This window comes from Cetorhinus maximus, chromosome 15, assembly GCF_964194155.1.
Source record: "Cetorhinus maximus chromosome 15, sCetMax3.hap1.1, whole genome shotgun sequence".
NCBI classification, from domain to species: Eukaryota; Metazoa; Chordata; class Chondrichthyes; order Lamniformes; family Cetorhinidae; genus Cetorhinus; species Cetorhinus maximus.
Window position 1 is genome coordinate 82778455 of NC_135893.1, and position 16161 is coordinate 82794615.

Consider the following 16161-nt stretch of genomic DNA (forward strand, 5'->3'; position numbering starts at 1 on the left):
CTATCTCCAATCTCTCTTTGCCCCCCTCTCTCTCTACCCCCCCTCTTTCTCAGTCCCCTCTCTCTCTCCTCTCCCTCTCTCTGGGCCCTCCCTCTCGCCCGCCTCCCTCTCACCCGTCTCCCTCTCGCCCATCTCGCTCTCTCTCACAACTCTCTCTTCCATCACTACTCCTCTCACTCCCCACTCTCTCACTCCCCACTCTCTCTCTCCCCACTCTCTCACTCCACACTCTCTCACTCCCCAATCTCTCTCTCCCTTTTCTCTCTCTCCCCCTCCCATCCCTCCCTTTTCTCTCTCTCCTCTCTCCCTTTCCCCCTCACTCACCCCTCACTCCCCACTCTCTCTTCCCCTCTCTCTCCCATCTCTCTCTGCCCCCTCTCTCTCCCTGCCCCTCTCCCCCATCTCTCCTCCCTCTCTCTCCCCTATCTTTCTCTCTCGCTTCCCACCCTCCCTTCTCTCCATCCTCTCCCTCTTTTCCTCTTCTCTCTCGCCTGTCTCTCTTCCCCCTCCTCTCTCCCTTCTGTCTCTCCCTCTCTCCCCCTCCCTCTCTCCTCTCTCTCTTCCCCCTCTCTTTCTTTCTACCCACTCTCTTTCTCGCTCTCCTCTCTCTCCATTCTCTTTCTCTCCCTTCCCCTCGCTGCTCTCCCTCTCTCTCTCGCTACTCCTCCTCTCTCTTTGACCCCTCTCTCTCGCCCGTCTCTCGCCCACTTGTTCTCTCCACCTCTCCCTCTCACTGCGCTCTCACCCCCTCTCTCTTCCCCCCTCACTGTCACCCCCCTCACTGTCTCCCCTCTCACTGTCTCCCCCTTCGCTGTCTCTCCTTTCTCTCTCCCTCTCTCTCTCCCCTCTCTCTCGCCCCCCCTCTCTTTCCCCCTCTATATCCCCCCACCACCCTTCCTCTCTCTCCCTCTCCCTTCCCCCTCCCCCTCTCTCTTCCCTCTCCCCTCTCTCACTCCCCTTGCCCTTTCCCCCTCCCTCTCTCTCTTCCCCTCTCCCTCCCACTCTTTCTCTCTCTCTCCCGTCTCTCTCTCCCCCTCTCGCCCCCCCCTCTCTCCTCCCTCTCACTCCCCCCTCTCTCTCCCCTTCTCTCTCCCCCTCTCTTTCTCCCCCTCTCTTTGACCCTTTCTCCCTTTCTCTCCACTCTCTCTCCCCTCTTTTTCTCCCCTTGCTCATTCCCCCTCTCTCTCCTCTCTCCCTCCCTTTCTCCCTCTCTGTCTCCCCCCACTCTGTTCTCCCCTCTCTGTTTCCCCCTTCTCTGTCTCCCCCTTCTCTCTCTCCCCCTCTCTTTTTCCGCTCTCTCTTTCCTCTATTTCTTCCCCCCCTCTCTCTATCCCCCTTTCTCTCACTCCCGCTCTATCCCTCGCCCCTCTCTTTCCCCACTTTCACTCCTCCCTCTGCCCCCCTCCCTCTCCCTCCTCTCTCTCCTCCTCTCTCCTTGCTCTCTCCGCCCTCTCTCTCTCCCCCTCTTTCAGCACCTCTGTCCCCCCACTTCCACCCCCTTCCTCCCTCTTCCCCCTCTCACTCCCCCCTCCATCCTCTCTCTCTCACCCCTCTCACTCCCCCTCTCTGCACTCACCCTCTCTGTCCTCCCCCTCTGTCTCCACCCTCTTTCTCTCCCCACTCTCTCTCACTTACCTCTCTCTTGCTTTCCTCTCCCCCATCTCTCTCTCTCCGACCCCTCTCTTACCTATCTCTTCCCTCTCTCTCTCCCTTCTGTCTCTCCCTCTCCTCCCCTCCCTCTCTCCTCTCTCTCTTTCCCCTCTCTTTCTCTTGGTCTCCTCTCTTCATTCTCTCTCTCGCCCCTCCCCTCCCTGCTCTCCCTCCCTCTCCTCTCTCTCGCTCTTTTTCCTCATGTTGCTTTGATTCAGAGAATTCACAAAATTTTAATGGCCCCTCTCTCTCTCGCCAGTCCCTCACCCCAATCTCTCTTGCCGCCCCCTCTTTCCCACTTCTGTCTCTCTCCCTCGGTCTCCCCCTCATTCTTCTCCTCGCTGTCTCCCTCCTCACTGTCTCCTTCCTCGCTGTCTCCACCCCCCCAGTCTTCCCCGTCACTGTCTCCCAATCGCTGTCTCCCCATTTCTGTATCCCCATCGCTGTCTCCCTCATCACTGTCTCTCCTCTCTCTCTCCCCCCTCCCTCACTCCACTCTGTACCCTCACTCCCACCCCCACTCCTCTCTCTTCTCCCCCTCCCCCTCTTTCTCCCCCTGTTTCTCTACCATATCTCTCCCCTCTCTCTCTCCCCCCTCTCTCTCCCCTGTCTCTCTTCCTTCTCTCTACCCTCGCTCTTGCTCCCTCCCCCTCTCTCTTCCTTCTCCCCTCGCACCCCCCTCCCTCTCTCTCCCATCCTCTCTCTCCCCCCTCTCTCTCCCCCACCCCTCCCTCTCTCTTTACCCCTCTCTCCCCCTCTCTCTCCTCACCTTTCTCTTCCCTGTCTCTCCTCCCTCTCTGCCCTCTCTCTCCCCTCTCCTTCCACCCTCTCTCTCTCCCCCTTACTCTCTCACCCATTCTGACGCTGCCCTCTCTCTCCCCCTCCCTCTCCCCACTTTCACCCTCCCTCCTCTCCCCTTCACCCCGTCTCTCTCTCACCTGTCTCCCCTCTCTTTTCCCTCCTTCCCGCGCTCTCTCTCCTCACTCTACCCCCTCCCTCACCCCACCCCCTCTCTCACCCCCCTCTGCCCCATCTCCCCTCTCTCTCTGCCCCTCTTTCTCCCCCTCTCTCTCTCTTCCCCCTCTCTCACTCCCCCCTCTCTCCTCCCTCTCTCTTTCCCCCCTCTGTCTCCCCTCCCACTCTCTCTCACCCTTCTCTCTCTCCCCCACTCTTTGTCTCCCCCTCTCTCTCTTCCACCCCTACTTCTCTCCCTCTCTCTCACACCCCTCTCCCCCTCTCTCTCTTTCCCCCTTTCTCTCCCCCCTCTCTCTCCCTCTCTCTCCACCCATCTCTGCACCCCTCTCCCTCCCCCTCTCTCTCTCCTCTCTCTCTCCCCCTCTCTCTCTCCCCCTCTGTCTCTCCCACCTCTCTTTCCCCCTCTCACTCTCTCCCTCTCTCCCTCCCCCCTCTATATCCCCCTTTCTTTCCTCCCTCTATCTCCCCCTTTCCCCCCTTCCCCCTCTCCTCCTGTCTCTCTCTCTCTCCCTCTATCTCCCCCTCTCTTTCCTCCCTCTCTCTCCCCCTTTCCCCCCTTCCCCCTCTCCTCCTCTCTCTCTCTCCCCCCTCTCTGTCACACCCCACCCCCGTCTCTCTCCCCCCCTCTCTGCCCCTCTCTGCCTTTCCCCTCTCTCCTCTCTTTTTCCCTCTCCGTCACTTATTACGTCGATCTAGGATATCTGACATTTTCATTAATCACTCCTGTATTAGGCCAATACATGAATGAAATTATTGTTTTGAACACAGGATTCAAAATAAAGGTCTGTCATGACACAAAACCAGAATGCTGTTTAGTTTGCAATCTTGACTGAACAGAGCTTCTACTGAGACTAGAATTGACATTTTCTGTAACAATGAGGATATGTTGAGAACTTTCTGGAGCGGACTGTAACCACATTAATTTACATGCAGTTTCCCTGGGGATAATGCCATAAAGTGTATTAGTACAGTGGAGTAATTGGGGAGGAGGAGAATTTATGCATCTCCTTGCCCCATGCCTGCTTTGAGGTTTTACGCAAAATATATCCAGCACCATCAAAAACAGATCATCTGGTCATTTATTTCATTTTCTATTTGTCAAATATTGCTGTGCAAGATTGGTTGCTTTTTCCTAAATAGCAACATTGGTTAAACTTCAAAAGTAATTTGTGGCCTGTAAGAACAAGAGGAGATGCTATCTAAATGTATGGTCAGGCTTCTATATATAATGAAAACATTTGTCTCAGTGAATGCTGTGTCTTTCTGTAACTTTTCTCAGAATACATTGGTCTGAGATCATTAATTGACAGGACTGCTGACCAATGAGGTGTGAGATGTGGATGACAAAAGAGATAAGAGATTAAGATGAAAAAGTCTGTTCATGACAAATGTCAGATGGATAATACAACTGAGAACCAGGCTGAATATAGAAGGTTCAGAGGGGAAGTGAAAAAGCAAAGAGAGAGTATGAATAGAGACAAGCAACTAACTTTAAAGGGAATCCAAAAGTCTTCTATAGACATATAATATTAAAAGGATGGTAAAAGGAGGAGTGGGTCTGATTAGAGACCAAAAAGGAGATTTATGCATGGAGGCAAGGGGCATAGTTGAGGTGTTAAGCGAATACTTTGCATCTGTCTTTACCAAGGAAGAAGATGCTACCCAGGCCATGGTGAAAGAGGAGGTAATTCAGACAGTTGAAGGATTTAAAATTGATAAGGAGGAGGTATTAGATAGGCTGTCTGTCTATTTAAAGTTGATAAGGCACCAGGACCAGCATGCAAGGATACTGAGGAAAGTGAGAGTGGAAATTGCAAGAGACAGTGGACACAATTTTCAAGTCTTCTTAGACTCTGGGGTGGTGCTAGAGGACTGGAGAATTGAAAATGTTTCTCCCTTATTCAAAAAAGGGTATAAAGATAAGCCCAGCAACTACAAGCCCGTCAGTTTAACCTCAGTGGTAGGGAAGCTTCTGGAAACGATAATTCGGGACAAAATTAATAGTCACTTGGGCAAATGCAGGTTAATTAAGGAAAGCAAATTGTGTTTAACTAACTTGCTGGAGTTTTTTGAGGTAACAGAGTGGGCTGTTGAGTGTAATGCTGTTGACATGGTGTACACGGACTTCCAAAAAGCATTTGCTCACAAGTCTGTTTGTGGAACTTTTATCAAAATTATAGCTCATGGAATAAAAGAGACAGTAGCGACATAAATATAAAATTGGCTGAGCGATAGGAAACAGAGAGTAGTGGTTAATAGATGTTTTTCAGACTGGAAGAAGGTTTATAGTGGAGTTCCCAGGGGTCAGTGTTAGGAACCTTGTTCTTCCTTACATATATTAATGACCTAGACCTTGGTGTACAGGGTACAATTTCAAAATTTCAAATATATGAAACTTGGAAGCTTTGTGAACAATAAGGAAGATAGTGTGTAATTTCAAAAGGACGTTATTAAGTTTGTGGAATGGATGGACAAGTGGCAGATTAAATTTAATGCAGTGAAGTGATTCATTTTGATAGGAAGAATGCAGAGGGACAATATAAAATAAAGGGTACAATTCTAAAGGGGGTGCAGGAGCAGAGGGACCTGGATATATATGTGCATAAGTCAGTGAAGGTGGCAGGACAGGTTGAGAGAGAAGTTCCTGGGCTTTATTAATAGGGGCATAGAGTAAAAAAGCAAGGAGGTTATGCTAAACTTGTATAGAATGCTGGCTCAGCTTCAACTGAGTATTGTATCCAGTTCTTTAGGAAAGATGCATTAGAGAGGGTGCAGAAAAGATTCACAAGGATGGTTCCAGGGATGAGGAACTTCAGTTACGTAGATAGATTAGAGAGGTTGGGACTGTTTTCCTTGTAGAAGAGGAGAGAAAGTTGAGAGGAGATTTGATAGACGTGTACAAAATCATGAGGGGACTGGACAGATAGGGAAAAACTATTCCCATTGATGAAAAGATCAAGAACAAGAGGGCACAGAGTTAAGGTAATTGCAGAAGAAACAATGGAGACATGAGGAAAAACTTTTCACAAAGTGAGTGATTGGGATTTGTAATGCACTGCATGAGAGTGTGGTGGAGGCAAGTTCAGTCGAGGCATTTAAGAGAGAATTGGGTGATTATCTGAAAAGGGAGAAGGCCGGGGAGTGGCACTAGGTAAACTGCTCCTTTGGAGAGTTGGGGCAGACACAACAGGCCAAATGGTTGTTTTCTGTGCTGTAACCATTCTATGATTCTGTGATGTAGATAGTCTAAATAACCAATTTGCTAAAATGTCCCAAATCCTAATGAACTGGACGGCTACAACAAAATTCAGCAATGTTTTTTTTTACTGGTAGTTATCACTATCCCTTATCCATCCTGCCCCTGCCATTATCCCATATCCATCCTGTGCTCACTGTATTTGTGCTCTACTTCCCAGTCCACACCCCTGCTCTACACTCGATCCTGACTTCAGCCTGACTTATGATGTGGTTAAATAAACCCCTAACTTGATTTACTTGTTTCACTGGGGAGACAATACTGACTGAGTGAGGGCGACAAATTCAGCGTCGATGAGGGGATTAGGGGAGGCGATGGCGATGTATTGTCACTGGACTAGTAATCCAGAGACCCAGGGTAATGCTCTGTGGACCCAGGTTCAATCAATCTGGAATTAAAAGTCTAATAATGACCATGAAACCATTGTTGATTATTGTAAAACCCATCTGGTTCACCTGTCTGGCCCTTTAGGGAAGGAAATCTGCTGCCCTTATCTGGTCTGATTGACATGTAATTCCAGACCCACAGCAATGTGGTTGACGCTTAACTGCCCTCTGAAGTGGCCTAGCAAACCACTCAGTTGCATCAAACCGCTAAAAACAAGTCAATAAGGATTGAAACCGGATGAACAACCCAGTATCAGCCTAGGCACTGGAAATGACAATGGCAAACCCAGCCCTGTCGACCCAGCAAAGTCCTCCTTTCTAACATCTGGAGCTTGTGCCAAAATTGGGAGAGCAAAAGCCTGACATAGGCATATTCATGGAATCATACCTTACGGATAACGTCCCAGCCGCCAACATCACCAACCCTGGGTATGTCCTGTCCAAGTAGCAGGGCAGACTCAGCTGAGGTGGCGGCATAGTGATACACAGTCAGGAGGGAGTTGCCCTGGGAGTCCTCAACATCAACTCAGAACCACATGAGGTCTCATGGCATCGACTCAAACATGGGAAAGGAAACCTCCTGCTGATTACCACATACTCTCACCCCCTCAGCTGATGACTCAATACTCCTCCATGTTGAACGCAGCTTGGAGGAATCACTGAGGGTGCTAAGGGCGCAGAATGTACCCTGGTTGGGGACTTCAATGTCCATCACCAAGAGCGGCTTGGTAGCACCACTGCAGGCCAAGGTGGCCGAGTCCTAAAGGACATAGCTGCTAGACTGGGTCTGCGGCAGGTGGTGAGGGAACCAACAAGAGGGAAGAACATATTTTACCTCATCCTCACCAACCCTCCCGCTGCAGATGCATCTGTCCATGACACTATCGGTAGGAGTGACCACCGCACAATCCCGAACAAGGTCCCATCCTCACATTGAGGTAGTGTGGCACTACCACCGTGCTAAATGGGATAGTTTTCAAACAGATCGCGCAACTCAAGACTGGGCAACCATGAGGCGCTGTGGGCCATCAGCAGCAGCAGAATTCTACTCAAATACAATCTGTAACCTCATGGCCTGGCGTATCCCCCACTCTACCATTGCTACCAAGCCAGGGGATCAACCCTGGTTCAATGAAAAGTGTGGCAAGACATACCTAAAAATTAGATGTCGGCCTGGTGAAGCTACAATACAGGACTGCTTGCATGCCAAACAGTATAAGCAGCAAGCAATAGACAGGGCTAAGCGATTCCACAATCAACGGATCAGATCTAAGCACTGCGGTCCTGCCAAACAATTAAACAACTCACTGGAGGAGGAGGCTCCATAAATATCCCCTTTCTCAATGACGGGGGAGCCCAGCACATCAGTGCAAAAGATAAGGCTGAAGCATTTGCAACAATCTTCAGCAAGAAGTGGCGAGTGGATTATCCATCTCAGCCTCTTCCGGAGGTCACCAGCAATACAGATAGCAGTCTTCAGCCAATTCGATTCACCCCACACTGGATACTGCAAAGACTTTGAGCCCTGACAATATTCTGGCAATAGTACTGAAGATATGTGCTCCAGAGCTTACTGCGTCCCTAGCCAAGCTGTTCCAGTACAGCTGCAACACTGGCATCTACTTGCCAATGTAGAAAATTGCCCAGGTATGTCCTGTACACAAGAAACAGGAAAAATCCAACCCGGCCAATTAGCTCCCCATCAGTTCCTCTCGATCGTCATAAAGTGATGCAAGGGGTCATCAACAGTGCTATCAAGCGGCTCTTGCTCAGCAATAACCTGCTCGCTGACGCTCAGTTTGGGTTCCAGCAGGGTCACTCAGCTCCTGACCTCATTAGAGCCATTGTTCAAACATGGACAAAAGAACTGAGCTCCAGAAGTGAGGTGAGAGTGACTGCCCTTGATATCAAGGCAGCATTTGACTGAGTGTGGCATCAAGGAGCACTAGCAAAACTGTAGTCAACGGGAATCAGGGGGGAAATGCTCCGCTGATTGGAGTCATACCAAGCACAAAGGAAGATGGTTGTGGTTGTTGGAGGTCAATCATCTCAGTTCCAGGACACCATTGCAGGTTCCTCAGGTTAGTGTCGAAGGCCCAACCATCTTCAGCTGCTTCATCAATGACCTTCCTTCCATCATAAGGTCAGAAGTGGGGATGTTCGTTGATGACTGCACAATGTTCAGCACTATTCGCGACTCCTCAGATACTGAAGTAGTCCATGTCCAAATGCAGCAAGACCTGAATAGTAACTATGCTTGGACTGACAAGCAGCAAGTTGAATTCATGCCACACAAGTGCCAGGCAATGACCATCTCCAACAAAAAAAGAATCTAAGCATTGCCCCTTGACATTCAACGGCATTACCATTGCTGAATCCCCCACCAACATCCTGGAGGTTACCATTGACCAGGAACTGAACTGGACTAGCCATATAAATACTGTGCTACAAGAGCAGGTCAGAGGCTAGGAATCCTGCGATGAGTAACTCACTTCCTGACTCCCAAAGCCTGCCCACCATGTACAAGGTACAGGTCAGGAGTGTGAAGGGATACTCTCTACTGGCCTGGATGAGTGCAGTTCCAACAACACTCAAGAAGCTTGACACCATCCAGGACAAAGCAGCCCACTTGATTGGCACCCCATCTGCAAACATTCACTCCCTCCTCCACCGACATATAGTGGCGGCAGTGTATACCATCTGCAAGAGGCACTGCAGGAACTCACCAAGGCTCCTTAGGCAGCACCTTCCAAACCCAAGGCTACTTCCATCTAGGAGGACAAGGGCAGCAAAAACATGGGAACGCCATCACCTGAAAGTTCCCCTCCAAGCCACTCATCATGCTAACTTGGAAATATATCACCGTTCCTTCATTGTCGCTGGGTCAAAATCCTTGAACTCCCTCCCTAACAGCACTGTGGGGGTACCTACATCACATGGACTGCAGCAGTTCAAGAAGGAAGCTCACTGCCACCTTCTCAAGGACAATTAGGGATGGGCAATAAATGCTGCCTAGCCAGCGATGGCCACATCCCATGAATGAATAAAAAGAAAGAAGGCAAGGGAGATGGACTCTATTGAGATGCGGAAAGGGCAGGTAGCTCAAATCATTCTGTAACTAGCAGTTTGTTAAGGGTTTTTAGTGGCTCTTTTTAACTTCTAACAGCCAGCCTGATAACATCACGTAGAAAATAGTGAAATACACTGTAAAATCCCACCTGCATGATCCAGTTATATTTAAAGGTGATGAAGGTGTACAGTAAATAAATTACATTTGGAATTTACAGTAAACCATTCAGGTTTTGCATCCGCCTGATTCACTTCCTCCTGTTTCATAGTTCATACATCCAGTGTACATCACAACACAATATTACTGTTACTACAAATAGTTTCTGCAATTTTCTATTTAAATTCTATTACCCCCACACATCTGCTCTCTATTAAAAGCCAGTTGCTGTTTCCTGCAGGTTAGGTACATATGGTTGTCATTGTGTTTAAGTCAGAACACAGGAAGAATCCTGAGCACAAAGATTTTGAATTTTTCCGCAATCTCTCTGTTTTAACCCTTTCATTGTGATAATATATACAGCCAGGAATGGAATGTCTCAGGACATGTCAAGACCAGGATGGAGGACTCTTTTGCCAGTTATGCGTCATGCTCTTTCAACGTGCTACCAATTGTTTTCATCGTGGAAGCTGTGTTAATTTCACTACCTATCGAAGATTGAGTACATGAAAACCATTTCTACATCCTCAGTGAGCCTATATTTAATCTTCCCAGTCTTCCTCTCATACAGCCCAGGCGGGATCACTGCTCAATAATTCTTTGAATGAATGCCCAAGCACTAACTGTTCCTTCACACAAGTCTCCCAATAATCTTCAGATAATAAACGTAGAAGGACTCACAACAGACATTTTAAGAATGAAGCTTCGTCTGGGAATAAAACTGTTAAATGAGAAAACAGTTCTCAGTAACACTTGACTGCATATTAAAATAATAAAGGGTTTAGCAGCATTTCACATGCAAACTAACCACCCACTTTGTTGGATGTCAGAATATAAACTTGTCCTAAATTGTTAAGAGTAGTAGGCCATTTCATCTTTGTAACTGCAAAATGTTGAAACTAGTTATACTTCACTGGTCAGGCAGTGAAGAACATGATAACTAAATATTCCTCATTGCCCTCAGCCAGCAGAGTGGGGCAATGAATCGGAAGCATAGTCTTTGTGTCTGTGTGACATGTATTTGAATGCACCCTTGTGTCAGCTTGGTCCAACTCTGAGTCTAAAATCATTGGGTTCAAATCACACTCCAGGACCTGAGTACATAATCAATGCAATATACCAAGGGTGTTTGCATTGTCAGAAGTGCTGTCTTTCAGATGAGACCAGAAAGGATGAGAAAGGCACTATCTGATGGAATTTCTTTCACCTCCACTGGCCATAACAGTACCAAGGGAAATGAGTTTGAAAGAATCGCAAAGCATCAAGGATGGGTTCACAATGTCACAATTTGGCACAAGTTAGCACTCACATTCAGGCTGGTGTGCTGCAGCAGGGATTTAACTTTGCATTGTCCCTAGAAGGGTTATCAACAGTGGAGAAAATGCATCTCCAGGAATGTCCTATGGAGAAAAAAATCCAGAACTGTACTCACTTCTGGGCTTTGCATACCAAAATCAGCATTTAAAATGCAGAAGATGCTTTCTGTCCAGTCCCTGCAAAATATTTCTGATTAAAGCTCTATCTTTGTACAAGATAAACTAGAATAACAGATGTAGAATAGGGAGCTGTCAGAATTCCAACACTTATCAGCTTTCGGTTTTGTGACTGGATTTAGGAGAAGAGTGAATTTTGAGATATCTGTTATGTATGCATATTTATTTTATAGCTGTTTTTCTGACCAATCAAAGGAAAGAAGAAATAAATGCTTGAATTTCATAGCACCCTTCACAACTCAGGACCTCTCAAAGCATTTTACAATCAACATACTTTAGAAGCATAGTCACTGTTGTAATGCAGGCAATTACTCTGCTTTGTTGCACTGCTGGTTATAATGTGATGCAGGGAACATTTCTAAAATTATTCGAATCCCAGGGTAAACTAAATGCTGCCGTAACTGGTTGCTTTTTGAAATATACACAGTTTCATGACCTGTCTCTCACCCAATTCCTGAGAATTAGGCACAGGTACCACTGCTTTCTCTCTCACAGCTATTGTCATTACGCCTGTTTATTTCCCTGTACTGTTTCAGGTATTACAATATGCACTTGTCATCTTTTAATCCCATGTTGCAAATAATGTTCAGTTTTGGTGAGTAGATGTGATGTATGATAAGCAGCTCATAAAGTTAATTGGTTTTAATGTGATTTCCCCAGTACTTCAGCCAGTGTTGCACATATCACAGGGTTATGGACTGCCATCACAGGACTGCTATTTAGAGTTTACTAACTTCTGTCAATGTTTTTATAGCATCAGGCACTCAGTATTTAGTGCCTGTGTATTTGGTCATGTTAAGGCTATAGCAAGCCACCATTTAGGTCTTCACTTTAACCCAGTCAGTATAGAAGGGCAGAGATGTAGCCAGAGAATGTCCTGAGCTGCTCATTACCTGCTGAACAGGTCTCTTTAGGGCTTTGTTTTAAACTTGAATTAGATTGTATAAAGAATTCAAGTTGAGCTGTATTATAGCACAGCATTCTGGACAACTGACAGTTATATACCTTGTAATGCTGCCTTGGTTCCCTCAATTCCATGTAGTTTTTGCAAAAAAACAAAGTAGTTAGGTTTAGAATAGTGAGGCTGCAGATATGGGTGAACATTGCAACTTAATTCCCAATTTGGCTTTGGCTTCAGTGGAGCCTCTGTTCATTTTGGTTGAATGATCCTATAATGACAAAGTTATCTCCCAATATCCCCATCCCCCAATTTACATTGTATAACACAGCAAGACAATCCCAGTAATGTCAAACAGTAATATATATTGCAGGAATACTGGCCATTGCATGTGTTGTCACTCAGTGAAGCTGTGGGTTTGAAGCTCTCTGGTTCTCCTGATATCTAGATCAGATTTAACTATTTGCAGAATTGCATTTTCTTCATGATTTTCAAAATATCTTTTTTGGCTTTCAAATATATAGCCCAGAAAGTACACCTCTATGGTACTGAGTACTACACAGCAACATTAGGGAGGGGGGATATAAACTCACTGATAATTCTCATCCTAAAGAAAGCACAGAGTGATTGGCGTGTTCCTCCACCCCTCCCCACTCATTGCGATGTGCAGCTTAGGCACAAATGCTAAACCAAGGGTACTACTAACTTTCAAAAAAGACGTCCTTCCAAGTTTCCTTAAGTAATGCTAATTTACGAATTCATAGGATGCAGAATGGACTCTAATTAGAAATTTAAAGGAAAAATACTGTTTAAATACCAGATACATGTACACTTATAAACTGAGTTAAATAAAATCTACAGTCACTCCAACTATTTCTCCTTTTTTTGTAAAAAGTGCTTGGTTAAACAGCATAAGCTTCCACCTCTCTCAGTGAATAATAGATATCCTACAGTCCAACAGAAACATTGTAGAATTGTTACGTTCAAAATCAGTTAAATTACCCCAAGCAACCAGAACACCCACAGAATTTGCAGTTACATGGATTGTAAGTAAGAAGGAGGGATTACCCAGTTAGCGAGTCCACTTCTTCATCTGTTGCTAACTGTAGTCTGTGGTTCTACTGTGAACTCAGTTTATAACTTGATCCCATCCTAGAAAAAAGATGCAACACTCTCAGCTTCAGCAAACAGTCTCTGTGTTAGCACAAGATCAGCAGACAAATAGAAAAGTAGCAGCTTCACTTTAATGTTGGGCCCTGGGATAAACACGCTGCTGTGATTAAGGCTGCTGTGCAAACTCTGTGTGTGCTGAATTATTCTTCAGTAAGTCTCCTCACAGATTGAGCAGCAACCAGCTAGCTCCCAGCCGTGAGCTCTGACGTACAGGAAACCAGTCTGGGAAATGCTGGGGGAGGGGTGTTGGGGGCAGGGAGAAAGAAACAGTTAAATCTTCTCAACTGTCAGGAAAAATATAACAAAAATAGTCCAACAAATTCTGATCCATTCATATGTCAAGATGCAAATCGTTTTTAACCAGTTGTTTTAATCTCATGTTTGTGCTGCTGGAGGATTATCTGCAAGTGTAAAAACATTCAGCAGGAGGTCTCTTTTGTACAAATACAGTCAGATCCTGATAAACATACAGCCACTCTGCCAAGAAATACTCTGTTGGGATCAGCTCTGTGTTTTTCTGGAATTGACTGGACTGTGTTCACTTATTTCTCCATTATCCATCTAGCATCAAACAATAGGTTTCTGATAGGCAGGTTAAACTCCTGAGTTCTACAACATGAGGTGATCTGCCAGTTTGACCTCACCTTCAGTTCACAATATGTCTTTTAGTCCTTTAATTAACCTTCACATTCATTCATTGAATGGAAAAAGAGAGATCAGTAAAACACCTATAACTGTTCTCCGAATGTTGGAGATGATTTTGCAATTCTGGTCTTCCCCTTGTAGCCATTCAGTTCTGTTAGGCTAGATTTAACTCGAGAACATGAATGCTCTTCATCAGCTTCAGCAGCCAATTCTTCACTATTAAAGTCAAACAGAGGCTTACATCCTTGCCTGTATACCAAGAATGAGAGTTCCAGATGCCTTTATTAAAGGTTAAGTGAACATACTCATAGGCAACACAAAGCAATGATTTGCGCTAGAATATCCCACATTGCAGTCCTGGAGCTCAACTTTCAAGACCTCTTCCTTCTGCTTCATCCTTTAACCTTGTGTTACAGTCTCGTCCATTTTTTATATCTTTCTAAATTACATTACTAAGCAAAGCATAGAATGTACTAAATTATGGCTATGTTACAGATGAATTAATCTATAAGCATGCATGAACTGTGAGAAAGTTCATAATTAAATGTAGTCAATGTATTGTTTAACCTCAAGGTCAGGCTATTTGTGACCTCTATGAAAGATGCCACTGAGATCAAAGTCCTGCGAGTATTTAAGCTTAAGACCTTAATGCAAAATGGATTCCTCATTGTCTCTTGATCGCCATAAGAATATCCTTCAGAATTGTAAGAACTGGATTGTGTCTTCCTCTTAGTCCAATGAGAATGGAATTAAGTCCACCGTAGCTCATTCATGTTTTGCACTGTAGTTCAATGACCTATGGTGGGTCTGATACCCATGAATTATGATGCACTTAATTCTGTTCTCCTTAGACTAAGAGGGAGAGACAATCCATTTTCCTAAGTCCTGAAAGAGGTTGCTGTGTTGGGGAAATTCTCAGTGCTGAAATGGAGAAAAGCACTTGTGGTCTAAATAATAAACTGAAGATACCTCAGGCTAAACCTAATGTGAGAAATAATTACTTTAATGAGCCATCGGTTACAGAATAGATTACTACCTGTCATGAAGCTGTTAATCAATGATGAGCTGTTTAAGGCCTCTGCTCACTGTTGGTGTTCATCTGTCTCTGCTGTCCCTCTTTTTTTTATATTCTGTACATTAAATATATAAAGAATCACCAACATAATGGAGTTTGTGTCAATGTATTTAATCCCATAGTTATGTACAGCTTGTCAACTAATGATTCATTATTCTATATGTAACAGTGTTGGTCAGCATCCCCATTAATATTGCATTCAATTACAATCTATGTACTGGAATAAATTAAAATCTATTTTCTTTCAATGTTATCCAGTTTAAACTGAGACCAGACAGTGGGTCCTAAGGGAGTATAAAAGTATAAGGCTGCTATAGCAACGTGTAACATGATGGAGAACAGTGGTTGTGTTGTTTAACACTCTCATTCTTTACCCTTTTTCCTGCAGCGAGGCAGTGTGGGAGAACATGGCCAGGATGTGTGTGAAGACACGACGGTTGGATGTGGCCAAGGTGTGTCTGGGGAACATGGGCCATGCCAGGGGAGCCAGAGCCCTACGAGAGGCTGAACAGGAGCCAGAACTGGATGCGAGAGTGGCCATGCTGGCAGTACAGTTGGGAATGCTGGTATGTGACAGAAGCTACCTGGGGCTCATGGTAAAATACACTTTTCTAATTTTTTTAAGTTCATTCTTGAGATGTGAACGTAACCAACAAGGTCAGAATTTATTGCTCATCCTTAATTGCCCTTGAGAAGATTATGATGAATCACCTTCTTGAACTGCTGCAGTTCATGTGGTGTAGGTATACCCACAGTTCTGTTTGGGAGGGAGTTCCAGGATTTGAAACCAGCGACAGTGAAGGAGCGGTGATATAGTTCCAAGTCAGGATAATATGTGGCTTGGAGGGGAATTTGCAGATGGTGGTGTTCCCATGTGTCTGCTGCTCTTGTTCTTCTAGGTGATTGAGATTACAGGTTTGGAAGGTGCTGTCAAAGGAGCCTTAGTGAGTTGCTGCATTATAAATGGTACATGCTGCTGCCAGTGTGTGCAGGTGATAGATGGGGTGCTGATCAAGCGGGCTGCTTTGTCCTATGTAGTGTTGAGCTTCTTGGAGCTGCACTCATCTAGGCAAGTGGGCTGTATTCCATCACACTCCTCCCTTGTGCCTCAGGTGTTCCTTTGTCGTTTCCAGTGTCTAGGCCGATGCCATCCTATTTTATTCCTATTCAACTTTTCTACAGCTGTTTGATACAATTGAGTGACTTGCAAGGCCATTTCAGAGGGAAGTTAAGAGTCAATCACATTGCTGTGGGTCAGAAGTCACATACAGGGCAAACCAGGTAAGGATGGCAGATTTCATCCCCTGAAGGACATTAGTGAACCAGATGGGTTTTTATGACAATCTTGTAGTTTCATGATCGCTATGAATGAGACTCTCATTTT

The 16161-nt window shown here is 45.6% G+C and overlaps 2 protein-coding genes across 4 annotated transcripts in view; one reads left to right on the plus strand and one right to left on the minus strand.

Annotated features, from left to right (window-relative positions):
• tmem204 (transmembrane protein 204) overlaps positions 1–13240 on the minus strand; it is a 42087-nt gene extending 28847 nt beyond the window's left edge. For both annotated transcript variants that reach the window (XM_078558733.1, XM_078558732.1), the window contains exon 1: positions 12953–13240. The gene's annotated coding sequence lies outside the window, so the exon portion shown is untranslated. The remainder of the gene's footprint in view (positions 1–12952) is intronic.
• ift140 (intraflagellar transport 140 homolog (Chlamydomonas)) overlaps positions 1–16161 on the plus strand; it is a 142578-nt gene that overhangs the window by 105088 nt on the left and 21329 nt on the right. For both annotated transcript variants that reach the window (XM_078558728.1, XM_078558729.1), the window contains one exon: positions 15166–15343. In XM_078558728.1, coding sequence (XP_078414854.1) covers positions 15166–15343 — 178 coding nt within the window. The remainder of the gene's footprint in view (positions 1–15165; positions 15344–16161) is intronic.